Raw genomic sequence first — 22461 nt, forward strand, 5'->3', positions numbered from 1 at the left:
ACACACACACACACACACACAAATCTCCATCTCTCAAGAAAATGGCTTTAATCAAGACAACGCTGAGAATGAGTGACAGTATACCGCACTGTAAAAAAAAAAAAAAAAAAAATTTAAAAAATTTAAAATTTAAAAAATTGAGCCAAAAGTTGATTTTTAAGTTTATACAACAAAAAGTTGAGAATCTCCTACAAAAATAAATTGAGAGAACTCAAAATCTGCTGAAGCTGGTTGCCTTAAAATTCTAAGTTGGCTCAACATTTTTTTTTACAGTGTGTATGCTTTTAGTACTTGAGACAAATTCATTAATTATAACAAGAGTTAACAAGAATACTGTAACTGGTGTTTTCTACTAACATGAATGAAACCTTAAAGTATAGAGCTGCACAGTTTGGGGAAACAAAAATCTAATTAATATCATTACGGCTAATAATAATAATTATTATAATAACTATTAATATATATATACACAGTAAGAGCTGGGTAGATTACTTACAAACTGTAATCCATTACTGATTCCAAATGACATGACAAAAATCGTAGTTAGTAACGTAATCCATTACATTACATATTTTAGGTAATATAATTAGACTACTTTTAGATTTTCAGACCTTTTTGATCCTTCTTTTGATCTAATTTTTCACATTGATTTAAATAGAATAGTCTTGTACCATATTGATATGAAATCATGTAATCCATAAAAAAGTAACTGTAGTCTGATTATGAGTATTTTAAAATGTAATTTAATTAATTTCAAGTTATGTAATCAGTTATTACCCAGCTCTCTCTCTATATTATACATAGCATTTTAACTAGGCAATCAGACTTATGATTTTCAGTTGATAAAATGGGCAAAAACTTGGTGGACTCTTTTGATTCGGGCCTATTTACACCCTATAGCAATGCCCAAGCAACCAATCTTAACACCCTAGCATCAGGCCGGCAACTTTAGCATCCACAACTCTTATTTTCTTCAGAAAATTTAGTTTTTATTAGTACTTTTTGGCCACTTAAGAGTGGTGAGAATGACAGGAAAGATAAGTGGGAAAATTGGAAATGAAAATGGTTCAACAAGTCAAAGCTTGTGCACTGACCACTGGGCCACATCTCTGACAAGACAGTTCTAGTTTCCCCCCCTTTAAAGTTGCTTTGCATTTATGATTTGTTCAAGACACACTGGAATGATGCTACTTCAACATATTCTCTGCAAAACGACATTATACTATGGAAGTCAATGGTCTGTTTGGTTACGGTCATTTACTCTGCAAAAAAATTACGCATCTAGGTCGTAAATAATACTAATATTACATACTACACATGTAGTATCACTACATGTGTAGTACATTTTTGCCAAACCCTAACTAGCTTCAATTACAAAGTCAGACGCAATTACAATGGTCCTTGCGAGCTAAATTAAACCAGAGAATGAATTCAAATAGAGTGTGCATGCAAACATCATCACAGAGAACAAAAGGCATTCTATCATGATAAACATTCAATAATAGCAAAGAAAGAAGAGGCGTTATCTGATAAAATATGCAAGACAATGAAGATTTGATTCTTGTAATGATTCTTCGCTTCGTGTTTTGAGTATGGAGTGACTTCAGGCCAGCTGTGGAAATGTTTCTGTCTTTTTCTCTTACAGCGATAGCAACAACAGCTTGCTTGTGAAGACTTAGAGATACTTTTACATACTTGCAACATTGAATCAATGAGTCATAAACTAAATTTTTCTAAATATTTGTACTCAACTTTTATCAATATGGCAAAATTAAGCAATATGAGAGGCCGTGCATTAAAATGATTTTACCACAAATAAGGATTTTGTGTGTGTGTGTGTGTGTGGAAAACATCAAATAAATAAAATATATTTAATTTAAATGCATTTAAAATGCATTGCTCATGACCTTCATGGGTATTTACAGTTTTATTGAGCCATCAACTACAACGTGTATTTGTGTAATTGAGCTCAAACCTGACTCAAATACGTGTGTGTGCACTCATGAAGCTCTCTCAGCGTGTGTGTGTGTATTTGTGCAGAGCTCTGCACATGGTGGCTGAGTCTGACACGGGCTATCTCTTCAGGTCAGTGTAGATAGCTTTTCCATCTCTAATGTCTTTCCCAGAAATCTCCCCACACACAATGAAGGGCTTATATTCTGGCCTACGTACGTATATGTGTGCGCTTAAATTCATTTAACCGAGGGCATTTATGACGATAAATTACATGGCGCAGCACAGTGAACCTACTGAAAGAAAACAATTACACATATTCATTCAGCGTTTTGAAATTAAAGCACCTGCAGAGAAATTCTCTATTATGCCTTTCACAAATATAACCTCCAATATAAAAGTGTTTATAAAATTACAAGTCACAATAAAGGACTGTACAACCTTTTAACCTTCAATAAATTGTATTATCATACACTCACTTCTCTCACAAATCACATGATTTTCTTTCTTTCCTGGAACACAGAAGATCTTTACCTTACAATGAAAGTGAATAGTGACCAAGGACGAGGAAAAAAATGGCATAAAAGTGACAAACTAAAAACGTTCCCTTCTGTTACAGCTCTAAGAGCTCAAAGCTTTCAAAAATGTCATGTTCGTTTAATCTTTTTAGACCTTGAGAACCCCTGTTCATCATTTACTTTCACTATATGTAAAAAGAAGAGCAGCATGGACATTCTGCTAAACATCTTCTGTGTTTCACAGAAAAACAATACAAGTGAGTAACAATAAGAGTGAATAAATTACAGAATTTTCATTTTTTAGCAGAAATCCAATTTTTTAATCCATGATATTAGCCATAATATAAAATCCTAATATTAGCATCCACACCAGCAGAGAATAACTCTATAAGCACGTGCTACAGTTTTGTCTTCTGACACTTTAAACGGTCCAGCTAGCTCATTAAAGGGATAGTTCACCCAAAAATGAAAATTCTGTCATTAATTACTCACCCTCATGTTGTTCCAAACCTCCGTTCATCTTTGGAACACAAGATAAGATATTTCTGATGAAATCCAAGAGCTGTCTGACCCTCCATAGACAGAGAGGATACTACCACGACCAAGCCACAGAAACGTAGTAAGGGTATCGTTAAAATAGTTCATACGACATCAGTGGTTCAATCGTAATTCTATTAAACTACGAGAACACTGTTTTTTGCACAAAGAAACCAAAAAGAATGACTTTATTCAACAATTGTTCTGAAGATGGGGTTTGGAACGACATGAGGGCGAGTAATTAATGGCAGAATTTTCATTTTTGGGTGAACTATCTCTTTAAGGCAAGATGAATGTTGATTGGCTGTGAGTGTTTTAGTTCATCAGCTGGAATTTTTTTTTTTTTCTGTATTCCAACAATGTTTACCTCCACATAATAAATGGATATCCATATTCTTGCATAATTCGAAAAAATATAACATCTTTTCAATTACAATCATTGGTATAAACAGGCCTTAAATATACTATACAGGAGCACCGGAGCAAACCTATATTCATCACTCGATTCAAGCAGCAGCAAACAAACACTCTCAGCATAAATGCATATCAAAAGCAGCTGCTCGTGTAAAGCTCAATGGGGTGTCCTCGGCTGTAGACACTTTCAGTGGATCAGATGGAAGGAAACACAGGTAATCCACTCGCCATATCAGCGCTGACAGAGTCAACACATACATTAGCATATGTTAGCATTCCTATTCTTGTGGTCTCACATGCTCTATAATCTGTGTCGCAGCAGATGTTTCACTGAACGACAAAGCCAAACAGACAGAACTGGAATACATTTGTATGCATTAGAAGCCCACAAACACATGCTGCAAGACACACAAATGCAAACATTATTAAGATGAATCTTGGTCAGGTAAGTGTGTCCAGACACAGTGTGTCAGTTTCATAGGGAATCCCCAAAACAAGTCCAAGCATTCAGTTTATTATAAGATTCTTCCACTGCTAGGTGTTTTCCAAGAGTGTTTACTTAGTTGTTCAGACATTTTAAAACGTTGGGTCACCCACACGAGACATAAAGTATGTTATTTTACCTAAAGAAAGTCCAAAAGTCCTTTTTTTAAAGGATTGAATACTTTTGAGCATGACTGGAGTAATGATGCTGAAAATTCAGCTTTACCCTCACAGGAATAAATTACATTTTAAAATATATTAAAATAGAAAAAAAGTGAATTTAAATTATAATAGCATTTCACAATAGTACTGTATTTTTGATCAGAAATATTTGGTGTCTTCATTCAATATTTAAAAAAAAATAAAAAATCAGAACATGAAAATAAACCGCATGCATAATATATATAAATAAACTCACCTTAAAATGCATTTTACAATTATATGAAAAGAATAAAAGGTGGCATTTTAGCACACCTACATTTCCAAGTTAAAGGTCTTTTTTTGCATTCATTACAGTCATTTGTAGTGCTTACGCAGCAATTCTGGTGAAAAGTTGCAAACAAATTTGTGCTTTGTTAATGGAAAAGAAAAAGTAACTACTGTAGAAGGTGTAAACCTATTTAACTGCAGATGGACTAAAAATAAGGCATTCATTTTGACTATTAAAATTTATTGTACACAATATAAAGGTTTCAAATTAAATGCTGGGCACTGGGTAAAAAAAAAGACCTTTTAGCTTAAATTACAAACAGTTAGGCAACTACTTTGGTACAAATATTTAAACAGTTTGTTACACATGTTTAAGATGTACCTTTGATCAAATACAGTGAAAAGAAAGCAAGAACATTTAAAACAAAAAGTGCAGATCATATGAAGACAATTCATATTTATGGAAAATCAATAAAAAATCTACCTGGAGAGTGGTTAAAAGCATGATCCTAGTGATCAATAAATGATGAATCCTAAATCATTTCTTAAAAAGACCCTATTAAATCAGTCCTCTCACAGGTTGTAGAGAAATTATGGCATACAGTGTCCTATGGCTGAAATCAGTCGCTGTCTGCCCCCTGCTGTTGAGACAGTAGAAGTATGCCAAGATAATACACCATTCAAATGATTAAACAGGATATTTTCCAGCAAAAAGGAGTGATATTCTCAACTTAAAATACATTGTAAAAAGTCAAGTGTAAGAAAGTGAATTCAGTTCCTTAACCCGTCCATTCAACTTTGATCCAATATGAATCAGTATAACTTAAAGACCTCCTTTCTCTCAAAACTGTCCAATTCCCCAATGGAACACTGACTGAGAGATACAGTCAACATTATACAAAGGATTCAAGTGCAAAACGTTTGCTAACAAATGCACAAATCACACCCATAATGACAGGAGACAGATCACAACAGAAAAAAAATGCAAAAGTATGTGAAAAAAAAAAGAGAAAAAAAAAAAAAAAAAGTGAAAATACATAATGATGTGACTTCACAAAAAAACACCATTTGTTGAAGGCTGTGTAACTGCCATTAAGATTTAGTGATCTGACCTCAAACTGCAGCTGAAACATTTGGTCTGGGACAACACACACACACACACCTTTCATGAGGATCAGTCCTCTGCGGACGGCCGTTTACTTTTCAGACTAAACCACCGGGAAATGGATTTTCTCTTTGGATGCACTTTTTCTTTCTTCATATCTGCAAATGGTAAAGCATAACCCATACTTAGCTGCAAGGTACATAAAGTTCATTTCAAGAGAAACCAAGAGGTCATTTACTGATGGTGACCACAGAACATCAGTAACAGCTTCCAGGGCTTTCCGGCAGTTTTTATGTCATGAATTGCAAATGGTTATGACTTTTGCATACATTTATGCATTGTTTAATTGGGTTAGTAAATTATACATTTTATTATAAGTCATTTTAGATTTGACAGATCATTAGCCAAGGCTAGATACCTATGGATTCCATTAGTGATCATTAAATCAAAATGGGTTGTATTACTTTTCCTGTTTGGCCTTTCAAATCGTGGAATATATAAACATGCACTGAGCAATTACTCCCAAAATTCATAGCACTTTGAGTCGGTGGGTGGAGAGTTGCACAGGTGGCAGTTATTCCAAAAAGAAAACTTTAGTTTTAACATCAGAGATAGAAATGTAAAAAAAAAAAAAAAAAAAAAAAAAAAAAAACCCTGAACTGCCCAACCTCTGAACTGCTTAGTTAAAAGTGCAAACAATATTGTGCAAGTATTAATAGAACTTCTCTGTATTTAGCACATTAGATTCCAGTGCCTTAATTACAATGTTGGCCTTGAGTAGAAATCTCATGTGCAGTCAGCTTTACCATACTAAACTAAATATATCAGTTTATATTGTTATGTTGACTAGAAACAGACACTAAACCTTACCAATAATAATTCTCTCTGCCATCAGCGAACAAATGGTGACAATAAACAATTGTCTCTTCACTGCCAGCCTCTTATTATTTGCAAACAGGAAGGGATGTTCATTTTAAATCATCCAACAGACATCCAATGGACCATAATAGAGTTGGCTGCAAATTTCTGCCTCTTTAAAATCAGAGCCAGCTGGTGCAGAGTAATCAGTTTCTAGCGTAATTTGAAACGTAATTTGTAGAATAGAAACGTAATTTGTTGTAAAATAAGAAATTGTCATGTTTTTGAGAAACCTTAAAATGTTAAATTCTTTTAAACATTATTTTTAAAGGCTAAATATTTCTTTCACAATGGAAAAAAATATTTTTAATCTCAGGTTTTAATGCTACATAATACAAAGTCATACTTACCAAGATCCTGCATCATCTTATTCAGCTGCTCATCCTCCTCTTCCTCCCTGTAGATAGAAGCGTACAAAGATTCACAAATTAAGTAATACAGTTTTAGGTATTAAACAGCACTCTTCAAAGAATGATTGGAATGTATTAAGCAAAAATACAAATAGATACAAATAAAATACAAAATGCAGAATAAATAAATACTCCTAGTTAAATTGCGCATATTACTCTAAACACACAAAAATAAAATAAGATAAATAAATAGCCTATTTACTTTAATGAATGTACCTAGTCATATTGTGCATATATTACAAATCTTAAAAGTTTCTATTTTTTTCTTCATCAAAATATAGTAAATTCTCTCCTCTGCTGATGTAACCAAGTATGTTTGGGCAAGGACGGTAGAATGTGATACGTGTTGCACACCTCAGTCTGTCTTCATCCAGCCCCTCCACTATGGCGCTCCGGTCGTTCACAATCCCCACAAGTTTGGCCATCAGCTCTTCCTCTCGTTTACGATCCAAAGAGGTCTTCAGATGCTCTACAGGATAGAAACATCATTTAAGAGCTAGATTGGATTACACAAAAGTGATATGAAGCTTTTAAGCTTTTAAACAAAAGTAGATCTTTTAAATTAACCAAATCATACAATCAGTTTACAAATGTCTACACAAAGTGTCATCGTCATCCTGTGATATAGTAACCCCATAAAGTATGAATGCCATTGCACTACACAAATAAAAATGTTTGATCAATGAAACTAATGATGCTTGACTTTTTCAGTGTCATACCAACCTGGTTTGTCCAGCAGTTTCCGGAGTTCGGCCTCAACACTGGGCTGCTCTTCCTCTAGATCCTGTGTCTTGGCACTATCAGAACACAATCACAGATAATAAAACGGTTTAATGCAAATTTAGAAATAGAAGATATTCACTGTCAGTTTTCCAGTAAGTCAACAGTTTACACATACATGTACACAAGCTCAGATTCACGTCTCATGTAGAGCTGTTTGTTTCTGATGAGGGTGAACCAGTCCACCATTAAGTCGTTCATTAATGTGTCCTCTTTTCCTTCTGAAGAAAAAACAAAAAAACAAAACAAGAAATGCAAGATTCCTTTAAACATTATTGCATTTGTTTAGGCTAATCTAATAGTGCACGTTAAGAGTTGAGAATCGACATTTGTAATATTTGTCTCCACCTGCTGGAGCATCAGAAGACAACATCTACACTTTGCAACATAAGCATTTTTAAATAATGCTTAAACCAGTACAGGTTTTACATACATACACATACACTCACCTAAAGGATTATTAGGAACACCTGTTCAATTTCTCATTAATGCAATTATCTAATCAACCAATCACATGGCAGTTGCTTCAATGCATTTAGGGGTGTGGTCCTGGTCAAGACAATCTCCTGAACTCCAAACTGAATGTCAGAATAGGAAATAAAAGGTGATTTAAGCAATTTTGAGCGTGGCATGGTTGTTGGTGCCAGACGGGCCGGTCTGAGTATTTCACAATCTGCTCAGTTACTGGGATTTTCACGCACAACCATTTCTAGGGTTTACAAAGAATGGTGTGAAAAGGGAAAAACATCCAGTATGCGGCAGTCCTGTGGGCGAAAATGCCTCGTTGATGCTAGAGGTCAGAGGAGAATGGGCCGACTGATTCAAGCTGATAGAAGAGCAACTTTGACTGAAATAACCACTCGTTACAGCCGAGGTATGCAGCAAAGCATTTGTGAAGCCACAACATGCACAACCTTGAGGCGGATAGGCTACAACAGCAGAAGACCCCACCGGGTACCACTCATCTCCACTACAAATAGGAAAAAGAGGCTACAATTTGCACGAGCTCACCAAAATTGGACGGTTGAGGACTTGAAAAATGTTGCCTGGTCTGATGAGTCTCGATTTCTGTTGAGACATTCAGATGGTAGAGTCAGAATTTGGCGTAAACAGAATGAGAACATGGATCCATCATGCCTTGTTACCACTGTGCAGGCTGGTGGTGGTGGTGGTGTAATGGTGTGGGGGATGTTTTCTTGGCACACTTTAGGCCCCTTAGTGCCAATTGGGCATCGTTTAAATGCCACGGCCTACCTGAGCATTGTTTCTGACCATGTCCATCCCTTTATGACCACCATGTACCCATCCTCTGATGGCTACTTCCAGCAGGATAATGCACCATGTCACAAAGCTCGAATCATTTCAAATTTGTTTCTTGAACATGACAATGAGTTCACTGTACTAAAATGGCCCCCACAGTCACCAGATCTCAACCCAATAGAGCATCTTTGGGATGTGGTGGAACGGGAGCTTCGTGCCCTGGATGTGCATCCCACAAATCTCCATCAACTGCAAGATGCTATCCTATCAATATGGGCCAACATTTCTAAAGAATGCTTTCAGCACCTTGTTGAATCAACGCCACGTAGAATTAAGGCAGTTCTGAAGGCGAAAGGCGGTCAAACACAGTATTAGTAGGGTGTTCCTAATAATCCTTTAGGTGAGTGTACATATATATACTTAAAAAAAAAAAAAATTATCTTTGTATGTGTGCATACTGTAAGAATCTATAGTCTGCCTCGACCCAGATTCCACTCCACAATATATTTGATCATGCTCATTTCCCAAAATGGCTTAATTATTATAGAGAATAAGAAAGTCAACAGTTGTTTGTAGACTATTTGGGATGATCACATCCTGAGCAAAAGGTGACCAATTGTAAAATAGGAGCAGGTGTGGGACACTGAGAACCACCTCAGACAAAGAGGTGTCAGAACTTAATTAACATACAGACTACAGCCGTTACAAAAAGGAGCACCTTCATTTACATGTAGGGTAGTAAACTTGAAATGTATAAAAGGCTTGAACTTATGATGTTCTGGGCTCATTCCGACTCCGTTGAACCCAAGGTACTACATGTACTTTGTCACTGCTATGCTGCAATAAACTTCTTCATCAAGATCTTCAAAGTCCTCTTCACTTTTTCTTACAATACATACATGTATATACTTAAAAAAAAAATCTTTGTATGTGTGCATACATATATATATACACATATACATACATATACACATACACATATATATACATATATATACATATATACACATACATATACATATATATATATATATATATATATATATATATATATACATATATATATATATATATATATATATATATATATATATATATATATATATATATATATATATATATATATGCACACACACAAAAGAGAGACATTTTTGTGGATCTGTCTGGAATTTGTCAGTGGATCTGACAAAAGGAGATTCATTCTTTCATCATTTGTAAGAGAGACTTTTTTTTTAAAGAGTGTGTGTGTACAGACCCTCATCACATTGCCGGAGTTGTTTTTCCAGCTCTACTCCTCTTTTCTCCAACTCGTTCATATGGATCTCGATTTCCTTCAGTTCTTTTTGAATGTCATCCTTAGGAATGTAACCCGGCTAATGCAAACAGACACACAATACGTCAAACATGAACTTTCTGCACAAACGACTTTGTAACAAACGACTTTTCTAGTCTATCAGAGGAGTGAAAGACTGTTCAGAAGTCTGGGCTTACTATGAAGTCACTCTATTTTGATCCTAACAGTCTATTCAAAGATAACTGTGCCCCAAAGGTCCTTTTGACTCTCCAAAACAGTCTAAATAGGCCCCTTGACATAAGTTAATATTCCCTCAACACTCACACACATCAGTGCAGACAGAAATGCACAAGACAACAGATAACACACATAATTATTGTTTTGACACACACCTTGGGCAATTTGTGCGCTTCAGTCTCGGAGGAACTAACAGGAGATACGATGCTGCCACTCCTGGAGTCTGGAAGACAGACAGAGATGAACAGAGAAACTAAGAAACAATTGTATATAATGCATTACAATGTTAATGTAACTGTTCATGTTATCATAATTCATGTTTGGCTGTACTTGGGACCCTTACAGAAAGTATAACTGTATTATCATAGATTATGAACATGGTACAATGGGGAAAAAAATACAAATAAATCAAGGTATTTGTGACAGAAGAACAAAAATCAAATCAGTATCTTGATCTTGTTTCACAGTAATAACATTTTAACATCATTAAAACATGATATATGTACACAAGAAACTTCTAAATTTGTATAAATTTTTTGGAGTGTTGTTATTGTTATCTAAAACTATTAAAAATAATTTTTCGGTAATTGAAATACAACTGAAATGAAAAAAACATTAGATGGAAAAAAATAAAAAATAAATAAATAAAATAAAATAAAAAAAACACCTTACAGCTGATACTTCCACAAAAATCATTAATCCTACCTTGATTGAAATAAGTTGAAGCGCTAAAATTACTAAAACTGAAAAAATTAATGAAAACAATAATAATACTAAATGACAAAAGCACACAAAATGACTAAAATAAAAAATTACAGCTTGTTATTATATTTTACTTAATTAAAATTAAATACTATAATAGTATGTTAATTAATAGAAGAAAAAAAAAATGGTTTTCAGAGAAAATATATTTAACGCATTTCATTTTGACTGGTGGTGTGTATTTTAGCATAAATCTAAACGTATTATTCCGTTTCCCATTTACAACTTGTTTTAGGCACATCCCACACAGTTCGTAATATTTTCTAATAAGTTAATTCATTCACTCCAAAAAAGTGATATATAGCATAAAAGTGGTTATTTGGCTCGTAATCATAGGGGAACCACTTTTGGTGCTGTATAGCACCAAATCTTGGTGCTTCAGTGGTTCTTTGGGGTGATTAAGGTGCTATATAGCACCACTGCCTTACAAAGAACCTGTTAAGCTCCTTAAGGTTCTTTACGAGCCAAAGAACCACTGTATATAATGCAATATGCACCTCTTGTGGTTCTACATAGCACCATTTGACAAAGGTGCATATATATATAATATATATATATATATATATATATATATATATATATATATTATATATATATATATATATATATATATATATATATACATATACACACACACACACACACACACACACACACACATACATACACACCACAATTTTTTTGTGTGTTAGATGTGTCCAAACCTTTCACTTTGTATTTGTTCTTATGTGACCTCCATTCTGAATAAAATAATATTTAACAAGAAGACTATTTCTACACATTTTCCTAAGATCTTACCACTAGATTTAGGTCTAGGTGAGGGAGCTTTGGGTGAGTTGATGCTAATGGAGATGCTTGTGGTAGATGGTACAGGAACAGATGTCTGGGAGATTCCCAGACCTGATGTCCGTGGAGAGGAAGCTGCTTCTGGCTTCTTAGAGGGTGAGCCAGTGTTTTCTGTGGAACCAACAGTTCTATAAAAAGGAAAAGAGATGAGATGATATTAAACTTTTGTGTTTTGTTTCTGAGCAACTAAATGTTCAGCATGGCTTCGCTCACCTCTGACAGGTGAAAGATGGGTGAGGCATGTTAAAGGGGCAGTTACAGGTGAAAGATCTTCAGGGGGGGGAAGTGCTTGTGCACTGAGCTCTATCGCTCTGGGGGCTTTCAGATACGACCCACTGCTGGTCTTACTGGGCGCAGCGGGTTTACACGCCCATCAAGAGAACCAATCACAAGAGAGCGTGAAGGAATGCGAGGGACAGACTGTCTGGAGAATGAACCAGTTAATCAATGAAGAGCAGGATGATTTGGTTAGGGAAATCATATAGAGATGATGTTATTAATTGATTTTACTGAGAAAGAACATAACAGAAAATGATTCGTCTGTCTGATTAAAAAAATATTAAAGAACAAGAAAGTATTAGTAAAGATCAAAAGCAGGTTTGATTTAGAGAAACGAGCATAACTTACTTTACAGGCTTGAGCATGGACCTCCAATCAGATGGAGCTGTATCGTTTTCTGAAATTACATCAAAAGATTTTCATTCAGACATAGATATTTTAAAATTGACAATAATTTTGTTATCGTTATTATCGTGATTTAGCAAGAAAATGTTCCTACATCATTCCTTTTTGGTTTTGGAAGAACATTTTTATTAAATTAAATCAGATTTTTGGCTTACAACTACATTACTGTTCAAACGTCTGGGGTAAGATTTTTGTTTGAAAGAAATTAATACTTTTATTCAGCCAGTATGCACACAATGTATAAAAATGAATAGTAAAGACATTTGTAATGTCTTTAAAAATTTCGATTACAAATAAATGCTGTTCTTTTGGACTTTCTATTCAATAAATTCCTGAAAAAAATCTATCACAGTTTCCACAAAAATATTAAGCAGCACAATTGTTTCAATATTGATGTTAAGAAATGTTTTTGATCACCAAACCAGGAAACTGAACAACAATCTTAAGTTACACTTATTTTGGTTTTAGAGGTAGGTTAGGTTATATATGCAAATATGCTTTTATTATCGTAGATATTACTGAAGCAATGTAAGAAAAGGTTTAAAACTGTAACCTTGACTATATTTTGATTCAAAAGGAATGTAAATATAAACGTACAAAAATATGAACATATTGGTTGCTTGGAGTTTCTAAGTAAATGGAACATAATTGATCATAAATGTAAAGTTATACTGTAAACCTGAAATGAAAAAGTGAAATGAATTTACATTTAAAATATATATTTTTTAAAAATTCCACCACATGCCACTGAGACATTTGTTTGACCGGAATTGAAGGACCAACAAAAGCCGTTTGATATTGAGCAAATCTACATTCAAAGTTGTGAAAAGCCAGAGAAAAATCCATCAAGCAAAACAACGACTACGAGCAAGCTCTGTATGTTATCAATGCATCAGGTGTCTTCCTCACCCTTGCTGTTGGACGACAGCGTGCTCGCAGGCCTGGAGGTTTTATTCAAGGTTTTGTCTTTGATCCAGGATGGCGCTGCAGCAGCCGGGGCAATAGGTTCCAGTGCTTTGAGACGCACCCTACCTGAGGGGCCTTTAGCACCCGATTCCACAGGGGAAACATTACTACAGAAACCAAAGTGAGAAGAGATTGCGTTAAAGATGGATGTGCCCTTTTACACAAACATGTCAACAAAACACGAGTTTAAACAATCCTAGACAAGCTTGATTATATAAAGGCTATAATTCTGTTTCATTTATGACCCTTGTACGCCACCATCCTGTGATAACAAGTCATAAAATATATGCCAACTATATAATGCACTCTTAGTAGGTGAATGTAGCTCACCTGTTGTTTGCTTTCAGCCCAGCTGGACTCAGAGAAGAGTTGCTGTTATTTTTTTCCACCGTCACTATCTTGCCGATCACAGCTTTGGCTTTCTCCTTTTCGTTCTCCTTCTCTTTTTCTGTGTCCTGTGTTTTTGTCCAGTCTCCCACCCGCAGCACGACTCTACCTTTACTAGGTGCGGCTCCTGCAGTGGCTCTAGGTGCTGTGCTTTCTGGTGTAGGAGTTTTAACACTTGCTGTACTCACAGATATAGTTGAGGTGTTTGATGGGGTGCTCTTGCTGGCAGGCACAATACTGCTGGGATTGCTGTTGGACTCAAAGAATCTATCCAAGAAACCCCCCCCACACAATTTTAAGGTTCTAGTCAATTCAATAAGCCTGCCATTGTCATGTTATGGTCAATAACCATAATGGCTAATGTTCAAATTTAATTTTGTCTAAATAAATGTATAAGTAAATAATAATAAAATATTATTATTGATACTACAACTACTGTCTACTACTACTAATTTTAAAATATTTAATAAAAAAATAATGTTTTAATTATTATTATTATTATTATTATTATTATCTAAAAATATATTTTTTTCAGATTATTATTAAAATTATATAATAATCTGAAAAAAAAAAATTGTATAAATGCTAAAGTGAATCACAACATTATAAAGTACAGGATGAAAATGAATATTAATTCTGAGATTTGCAGTGCTATTAAATTGTTAAAGGGAATGTTAGATGATGGTAAAGGGAATTAAATATTCAAAAAATAATAAATTATTTTCAATATTGTATACATGCAGTTTTGACCAATACCAATAAAATAAAAGATGTAATATCCACCGACACAGTACCAATATATCTTGCATCATGCACAAAAATAATCTTTGAAATACACTCCAACGATCTAAAATACAACATTACATTTTTAGAAACCATATTTTATGTAATTTAGCCAGCTAGGACACGATTAACCCTTCACCAGTCTAATATGGACCCATTTCCTGATTGAAAGCAGTCTTATTCTAGAATTATTTATATACCATTATATGATTTATTCATTTATTATATTATATAATATATTTAACTTATTTCTCTTTTCAAATTTTTATTTTAGCTTTATTTAAAAAAAAATTAAGATTGAAAATTTTTGATTGATGTCAGTTAGTTTCCATGGCAACATTTCCCATTTCCTTTAAAATTTTAAGTTTTTTTTTTAATCTAATATTTATATTTTATTTCAGCTTTATTTCAATAACTTGCCATGTTTTTTAATAGCTTTACTTGACAATAACAACACTGATCCAACAAAATATCAGAATACTGAACTGAAAGACATTCACCTCTTTCTGGCTTCTTGGTTCTTCTGCACACTGTTGCCTACTGGTTTAAGAGGCTCCGTGGGCATTCGGGGGCTAAAGGAGGTCTTCACAGTTGTAGCCCCTGGTGCTGGAGTAGTTTTTGGTGCTGGTGTGAGCCGAACCGCTGGAGTAGGTGTGGCAGCTAACTCACGAATGGGTGCACGGTCACTTTTATTGGCTAGCCAGCTTAGTTTAGATGCATTAGGTGTTAAACCAGATTTTCCAGTATCTCTTGATGCATTCTGGTCAGTCTTGCTTATAAATGTGGATGGTGTCTTCGGGGAAGTCATTGTGATGCGTGTAGTTGGGACAGTTACAGGCTTCTCTGTGCTTGTGTGTGTCTTGCAGATAAAAGTTCCCGATTCTTTTCCAGGCTTGTATGTGCCAGAGAGAAGAATAGTGGAACACTCTTTGCATCTGTTGAATAGAGAGATCATAGTTAACAAAACAGAAAAAATATAATATACTTACACTTAAGGCATTTACACTGGATGGATCCGATCATGAAAAGACTTTCTAAAAACATCAGATGATGGATGATCTTCACTCCCTTTTTGACATGGCAATAAACATTTCACTGCTATTATGCTAAATGATCAGCTGACTGAAAACAAAAAACAAAACCATAAACCCTATAATAGCTGCCATACAGCAAACAATGAAAGGAATTTATATAATTTTAACTGATAGGCAGCTATTACAAATTTGTTTCCCACATTACACTGCTAAAATTAAATCTTTATGATGACAATTTAAGCATTATATACATGATTCACTAGTCATGTGCGATGGATGCATTTACATACACAACCTGTCAAAAGTTTGGAATAAGACTTTTTTTTTTTTTTTTTTTATGCTCACCAAGGCTACATTTATGTGATCAAAAATATGAGAAATTTCACTACAATTGTAAACAACTTTCTTCTATTTTAATACATCTTAAAATGTAATTTATTCCTGTGATGGCAAAGCTTAATTTTTTAACATCATTACACCAGTCTTCAGCATAACCCGATCCTTCAGAAATCATTCTAATATACTGATTTCCTCAGTTATTATTGGTGCACAGTTACTAACATTGGTTCTTAGTATCAATGTTGGAATCCTTTTGCTGCTTAATATTTTTTTGGAAATGTGATAAATTTTTTTTAGGATACTTTGAGAAATAGAAAATTCAAAGTTCACCCAAAAATGACAATTCTGTCATTAGTTACTCACCCTCATGTCGTTCCAAACCCTTGAGACCTCTGTTCATCTTCACAACACAACTTAAGATATTTTTGATAAAATCCGGAGCTCTCTGACCCTTCATAGACAGCAATGCAACTGAAATGTTGCCAGACCCAGAAACGTAGCAAGGACATCGGTAAAACAGTCCATGTGACATCAGTGGTTCAACCGTAATTTTTACGAAGCGAGAACATTTTTTGTGCAAAAAAAAAAAACCCAAACAACTTTATTCAACAATTCTTCTCCTTCGCGTCACCCTAGTGTACCATTCTAGAGAGTATCACGATGCATGCACATATGTTCCTTTGCACGTAAACAAGGCTTAGCTCATGCATGTTCTACATCAGCAGCATCACGCGCATGTATTGTTTACGTTCAGAGGTACTCTTGATAATGGTGGAAGATGTGATTTGGAGGAGGAGAATTGTTAAATAAAGTCATTATTTTAGTTTTCTTTGCGCATTTCTGAGCCTGGGAACATTTCAGTTGCATTGCTGTCTATGGAGGGTCAGAGAGCTCTCGGATTTCATAAAAAATATCTTAATTTGTGTTCCAAAGATTAACAAAGGTCTAACAGGTTTGGAACGACATTAGGGTGAGTAATTAATGACATAATTTTCATTTTTAAGTGAACTAACCCTTTAAAAATAAATATTTTGTTAACATTTTAAAGTATTTACTATCACTTTTGATAATATAATGAAAATTTCACAATATAACTGTTTTTACTGTATAAGCCTCCAAATAAGCTTGGAGCTTTGGTGAGCATAAGAGACTTCTTTCAAAAACATTTTTAAAAAAATCTAAAGTATTTTAAACTTATTTTAAACCAGTAGTGCCATTTTACTTCACTTATATATTAATATTTATTACTATATTTCCCCCCCTTATTTTTAGTTTAAAATAAATGAATAAAAGGGCCAATAGTAAAAAAAAAAAAACAGAACTGACTTACTTAAAGCAGTTCCTGTGGTACAGTTTCCCATCTACTAGGTGGCGCTGCACAAGATGAACATGTTGGTTGCACACGTTACAACTGCTGCTCAGAGTTGTTTTATTGGCACGTTCTGCCAAAACTTCTCTCTGGAAATGATAAGAAAAAACAAAAGATCAGTTAGTCATGAAGCACTGTACAAACAATACCTCAATATAAGATTTGTTTAAAACAATATTTAACTTAAGTTATCATATCAGAAGTATGTAACCTAAAACAAGGTTTGTTATGTACCCATGAGTTTGCATTACACACACTCCACCAGAAATACAGAACTACCAAAGTTCCTATGTGAGCTGACAGGTGTCAGATGAGTTACGTAGTGTACCTTGATTTCGTTTGCCGGTTTAGGCGTCTTGTTCTCTGTGGTTGGTTTTGGGGAGGGAAAAACTTTAGCCGTGACAGGTTGGTTCTTCTTCTCAGACGGCGCTTCATTAGACTCTTCAGCTGGTCTTTTAATCCCTGCCATACCTCCAACTGCACATCCACACAGTGAAATGTTTTTAGCAATGTTAAAAAGTGAGAGTCCTAATTAAGTTTAAAAGTGAAGGGTGTAGTTTCTGCACCACTAGTGGTACGAAATGGAATTGCAAAAATGTAGTTTACTACTGTTTGCAGGGTTATAAAACTCCTACGGTTTCACATTATACTACCATTTATTTATACTGTACATTTATATCAAGAATATGCATTATGGCCTCTGGATATCGGTATGTCTGAAAACAATCATAACGTTTGTAAATTGGGTGGATACACAGCTATGCAGTGACAGTACTATAATTTTTTTTGGGGGGGGGCGTGTGCATGTCTTACTAGGAGAGCGTCCATGGAAATAATTGTAGTACTGGGACACATAGGTCAGGATGCTGAGGCGATCAGGCACTTTTAAAGCCACCATGTCTTCGGCATCCAGCAAGGCAGGTATACCCAACTCCTTCTCTGCCAACTCAAATGCCTGGTAAAAAAACATTATTTTTGTTTATTTATACTTATATTTGGATCAAGTGCTAGAACTGTGAAAATCATTCCAGATTTTAAGAGATATTTGCTATCTACAGGCTGCAAATAAGGAAGAACTTGAATTAAACAAGCTGTTGATAAATATTAACTTGGAATAGACAAGGAACTAGACAATTAAAGAGCTATACTAAAACTGAGGAAGTTTATTTTCTTTGTAGAATGTCTGGTCACTATTACTCCATTTATAATAGTGTGAATATAGATCAGCTTTTAGCTCATGTATAGTTCACAATGTTACAATGATGAACAGTTGGGCAAAAGTTTGTAATTTGTGGTGATTTTCCATCCAGAGGCATTGAGTGGCAAAACTATAATTCCTCCATGACCATTACACACACACAAAAATGTCAACTTGGCCTGAATTTCTTTGGGAGAAAAAAAGCTTCCATCAAAAATAAACAAGCACAGACATGAACAACGAGAGAGAGAATGAGAAAACTAACAAGATAAAATCAAGAGAATTAAAGGGGGGGGGGGGGGGGGGGGGGCGGATTTCTCTGTAAAGATTCATTAAAAAAAAAAAAAAAAAAACACACAACAGGTAATGTGATTCAAAGACCACAAACCGGAAATCACTACAGATCATAACTAAAACTTTCATGCCAAAGTTACTGTTAGCTAATAACTGAATGTTAAGATTTATTTTTTGTACCCAGTGACATTTTCTCTCACATAACAGAGCATTGCAATGAGAGGGGACAAAACATTTCATTGCCTTTGCACCACTGCGTAATTTGACAAATGAAACGTTGAACTTTCAGTCTGTTCCAGCTTTCTCTTTTACCTGATACCAAATCTCCACCCTGTAAACAATGTATTACCTTATCTTAACAGTTAACACTTACATTTTCACTATCTTTGTCACACTAGCTCTGTTTGGAAAGAGAGTGTCATGCTCACAAAGCTGTTCATTAGCATTTCTTATGCAGTACTTTTCATTATATGCGTTTGTATTCTCTTTTTCACAACAATACCCTTTTTGGACAGCATTCCTTTTCCGTGGAAACAGGAACATAAGAGTGTGCAGTTGATGATTTATTACGGTCAACAACAACACAGCATGTGATTCAGCTGTTGCAAAAACAGAAGAAAACCACAAAAATAGGCCTGGAGTATGTGGCTGTGTCACATCTTAACCCTGGTCAACCACACATAGGTCAAATAGCTCTATGAGAGGTCTAGGAAACTTGCTAACTGTTAACATGACAGGGTTGTGATCTTTATGGAATGAAGGCATTTCCCAGAAAACTTAAAGCAGATTCAGTTTTGCTCTACTGTCAAGACCAAAAACTTGCATGTTAAGGCCTAGGGGTGCATTCTTACATTAAACAAAGCAAATTTTACCTTAAGGGGGGGGGGGGGGGGGGGGGGGGGGGGGGTATGTATAAATGCTTTAGACCACCCATACACCAAAATCCTACTCTGTAGAACCTATAATGCTTTTTTAACCTCCAAGAAGTGTTATATGAGGAAAAGTGTATTGTTAACTATTGTTGGGACAGTTATGATATCAGAAGATACCAAAGACAGGTATACAAAATTAATTAAATTGAAGTTGTTTTTACAACGAAATGGATAAATGAAATGTAAAACATTATGGTAACAGCAACAATAGAAAAAAAGTGATGAAAGTTAGCAAAGAGACCATTTTATAAATTTAACAATCTTACCCGTTTATTGTTTTCATAGATATTCTCCTTGCTCAAAGAGTCAAAGTCTCTGCAAGAGAGCAAACAATGACACAAGCACACATGAGTGAACAGAAAAGGTATTTTCCCATGCCAAATATTAACAATATAAATCTGACACTAATACAAACACATGTCAACACTCAAGCTCCAGAACTTCACTTGAAACAACTAGAATGTTAGAGTAATTGTGTTACTGGAGTAACAACTAGAATGTTAGAGTAATGGTGTTACTGGAGTAACTTATATCAAGCAACAACAACAACAACAACAAAATCTGTTGGCTGAAATCTAAAATAGTTTTAATAGTTTCGTCTAAAAGTTCCAACTTCTAGCTCGAATTTCTAAAAGTTAATATGTTCTTGACAAATTATATACAAGTTGCACATTTCTTAACTCTTAATTTCTAAAAGTTAGAATGTTCTCCTCATGTTTCTAAGAAGCCTATTGAAACTTTTACTATAATACCATCCGACGCTCTACACGTTCTGAATTACTGAAAGATCTAATGTCCTCGTGCTAGAAGTTCAAAAGTTTATTTTGTTTTGAACCATAGTTCTAAATGTTCTAAAACGAGCTATAAACTGTAAACAAGCGCTACGTTTGAATGCTGAGCATTTTAAATTGTCGTCTAAAGTTCATACGCGGTTTCTTTGAGCACAATGCAGCACTAACCCGCGCTCTCGTTTGCTGTATGGGGGTTGTTACTTACATCAAGTCCGGTCTGTGTTTGTGAATTAGAGCGCAGAAAGCCAGACCGTCCCGGAAAGATGTGGTCATGTTGGTGATCGACACGTCCCGGTATCCTTCACACTGGATTTTGCACCACTGTTGAAGCGCCTTCACAGCAGCCATGGTGCCAAAGCGATTGAACCCGAGAGGAGCGCTTTAAACCGAACACTGAATCTGAAATTGCTCCCTTCCAATGCGGCGTAACGTTACACGCAAACGGAACACTTTTGAGTTTCACTTACCCACTCAAGTGATCTGACCGTCAGCTGTCCCACTGAAGAAACCCCTGAAACTCCTGAGAACTTATGACGTCTTCATGGGTGGAGTTTTAGGTAAACGTTTTATAAAGACTTCAATTGTAAATTGAACCAGATAATAATTTCATGGTACTGAATGATTCGTGTACTAAGACTAAGCACTTAAATACCAAATAAACCAAACACCTTTTTTTATATTTATATTTTTATAACGCCCCCCTCCCCCTTTTTTCAGTGAAACAAAATTTAAATGTGTTCAGAAAAGTTATCATGGTATATCATTTATGTCATTGTCACTAAAACTAAGTATGAAAAATGTCCAGAGTTTTCATGTTATTAGATTTTTATTTTTATTAATTTTTTGTGTGTGTTATTCATATGCAAGTGAAATCCCTGGAGATATAGTCCTAATGGCTAAAGACACAGGCTACCATCCATTCCGTTATAAGAGCGCTCTCTCTCTCTCTCTCTCTATGGAGACTTTTTGAGTGTTTTGTATCAGACGATGTGTGAAAAGCAACTAATAAAACATGTATTTTACCTGACTGAGGCGTTATTAGCGAGGTAAAGTCTTAATATAAATATAATGTTGTTTTTTTATTATTATTATTATTATTATTAGCCTATTGAAAATGTTTGTAATAGCTATATTAGAATAATATAAAATCTAAATAAACATTTCAGTAGTTACAAAATGTTAATCCAGTATTTATAAAATGTCAAAACTCGTATCAATCAATCTAGCTATCTATCTATCCATCCATCCATCCGTCCGTCTGTCTGTCTTTAATATTATGGATAAATGGATAACCTAAATTGATTTACATAGTATGAAAAAACATTATTATGGATGTCAATGGGGACCAGCAACTGTTTGTTTACCCATATTCTTTAAAATATATATATATATATATATATATATATATATATATATATTTGTGTTCAGTGGAAGAATGAAATTCATACAGGCTTGGTACAACTTCAGTAAATTACTTTTAATTTTTTGGTCCTACTTTTAAACTATACCTTTAAAAGTAGGATAGGCCATTTCTGAGAGGCTAGCAATAGCAAGGTAGCTTTGAAAGCATAAGATCCCACCCTCCCTGCAAATCACTCTCCAAAGTCACACCTCCTCCAAACACATGAATGCACACAGGCATACCAGAGGCCAACCAGCGACACGAGGAGAGATGGCATTGGTGGAGGGTTGAATGCAGCACTGTCAGATTACCTCATGTCTCATTTACCAGTGAGAA

General features: G+C 34.8%; 1 protein-coding gene across 1 annotated transcript; it reads right to left on the reverse strand.

The window, feature by feature from the left end:
* Nucleotides 1-4562: 4562 nt before the first annotated feature.
* Nucleotides 4563-21245, reverse strand: LOC306872335 (MICAL-like protein 2). The gene is made up of 17 exons (XM_079420841.1): nt 20929-21245; nt 20199-20247; nt 18322-18463; nt 17837-17985; nt 17470-17597; nt 15267-15701; nt 13927-14250; nt 13540-13703; nt 12574-12622; nt 11899-12074; nt 10494-10561; nt 10063-10180; nt 7666-7768; nt 7491-7564; nt 7122-7236; nt 6708-6754; nt 4563-5597 (listed from the first exon to the last, which is right to left on the reverse strand). Exons 1-17 carry the CDS (start codon nt 21069-21071, stop codon nt 5509-5511), a joined length of 2373 nt encoding a protein of 790 aa, XP_079276967.1. The 5' UTR covers nt 21072-21245; the 3' UTR covers nt 4563-5508.
* Between the last annotated feature and the right edge of the window lie 1216 nt (nt 21246-22461).

Source organism: Barbus barbus (assembly GCF_936440315.1).
Source record: "Barbus barbus genome assembly, chromosome: 7".
In the NCBI taxonomy this organism is placed as follows: domain Eukaryota; kingdom Metazoa; phylum Chordata; class Actinopteri; order Cypriniformes; family Cyprinidae; genus Barbus; species Barbus barbus.

Bases quoted from the DNA above. Each gene is read 5' to 3' on its own strand.
- LOC306872335 (XM_079420841.1), bottom strand. From the start codon at position 21,071: ATGGCTGCTGTGAAGGCGCTTCAACAGTGGTGCAAAATCCAGTGTGAA. The intron at 17,986-18,321 runs GTAAGACATGCA...GTGGATGTGCAG, and splicing joins TTTCCATGGACGCTCTCCTA to TTGGAGGTATGGCAGGGATT. The intron at 7,237-7,490 runs GTTGGTATGACA...TCTATCCTGTAG, and splicing joins GAAACTGCTGGACAAACCAG to AGCATCTGAAGACCTCTTTG.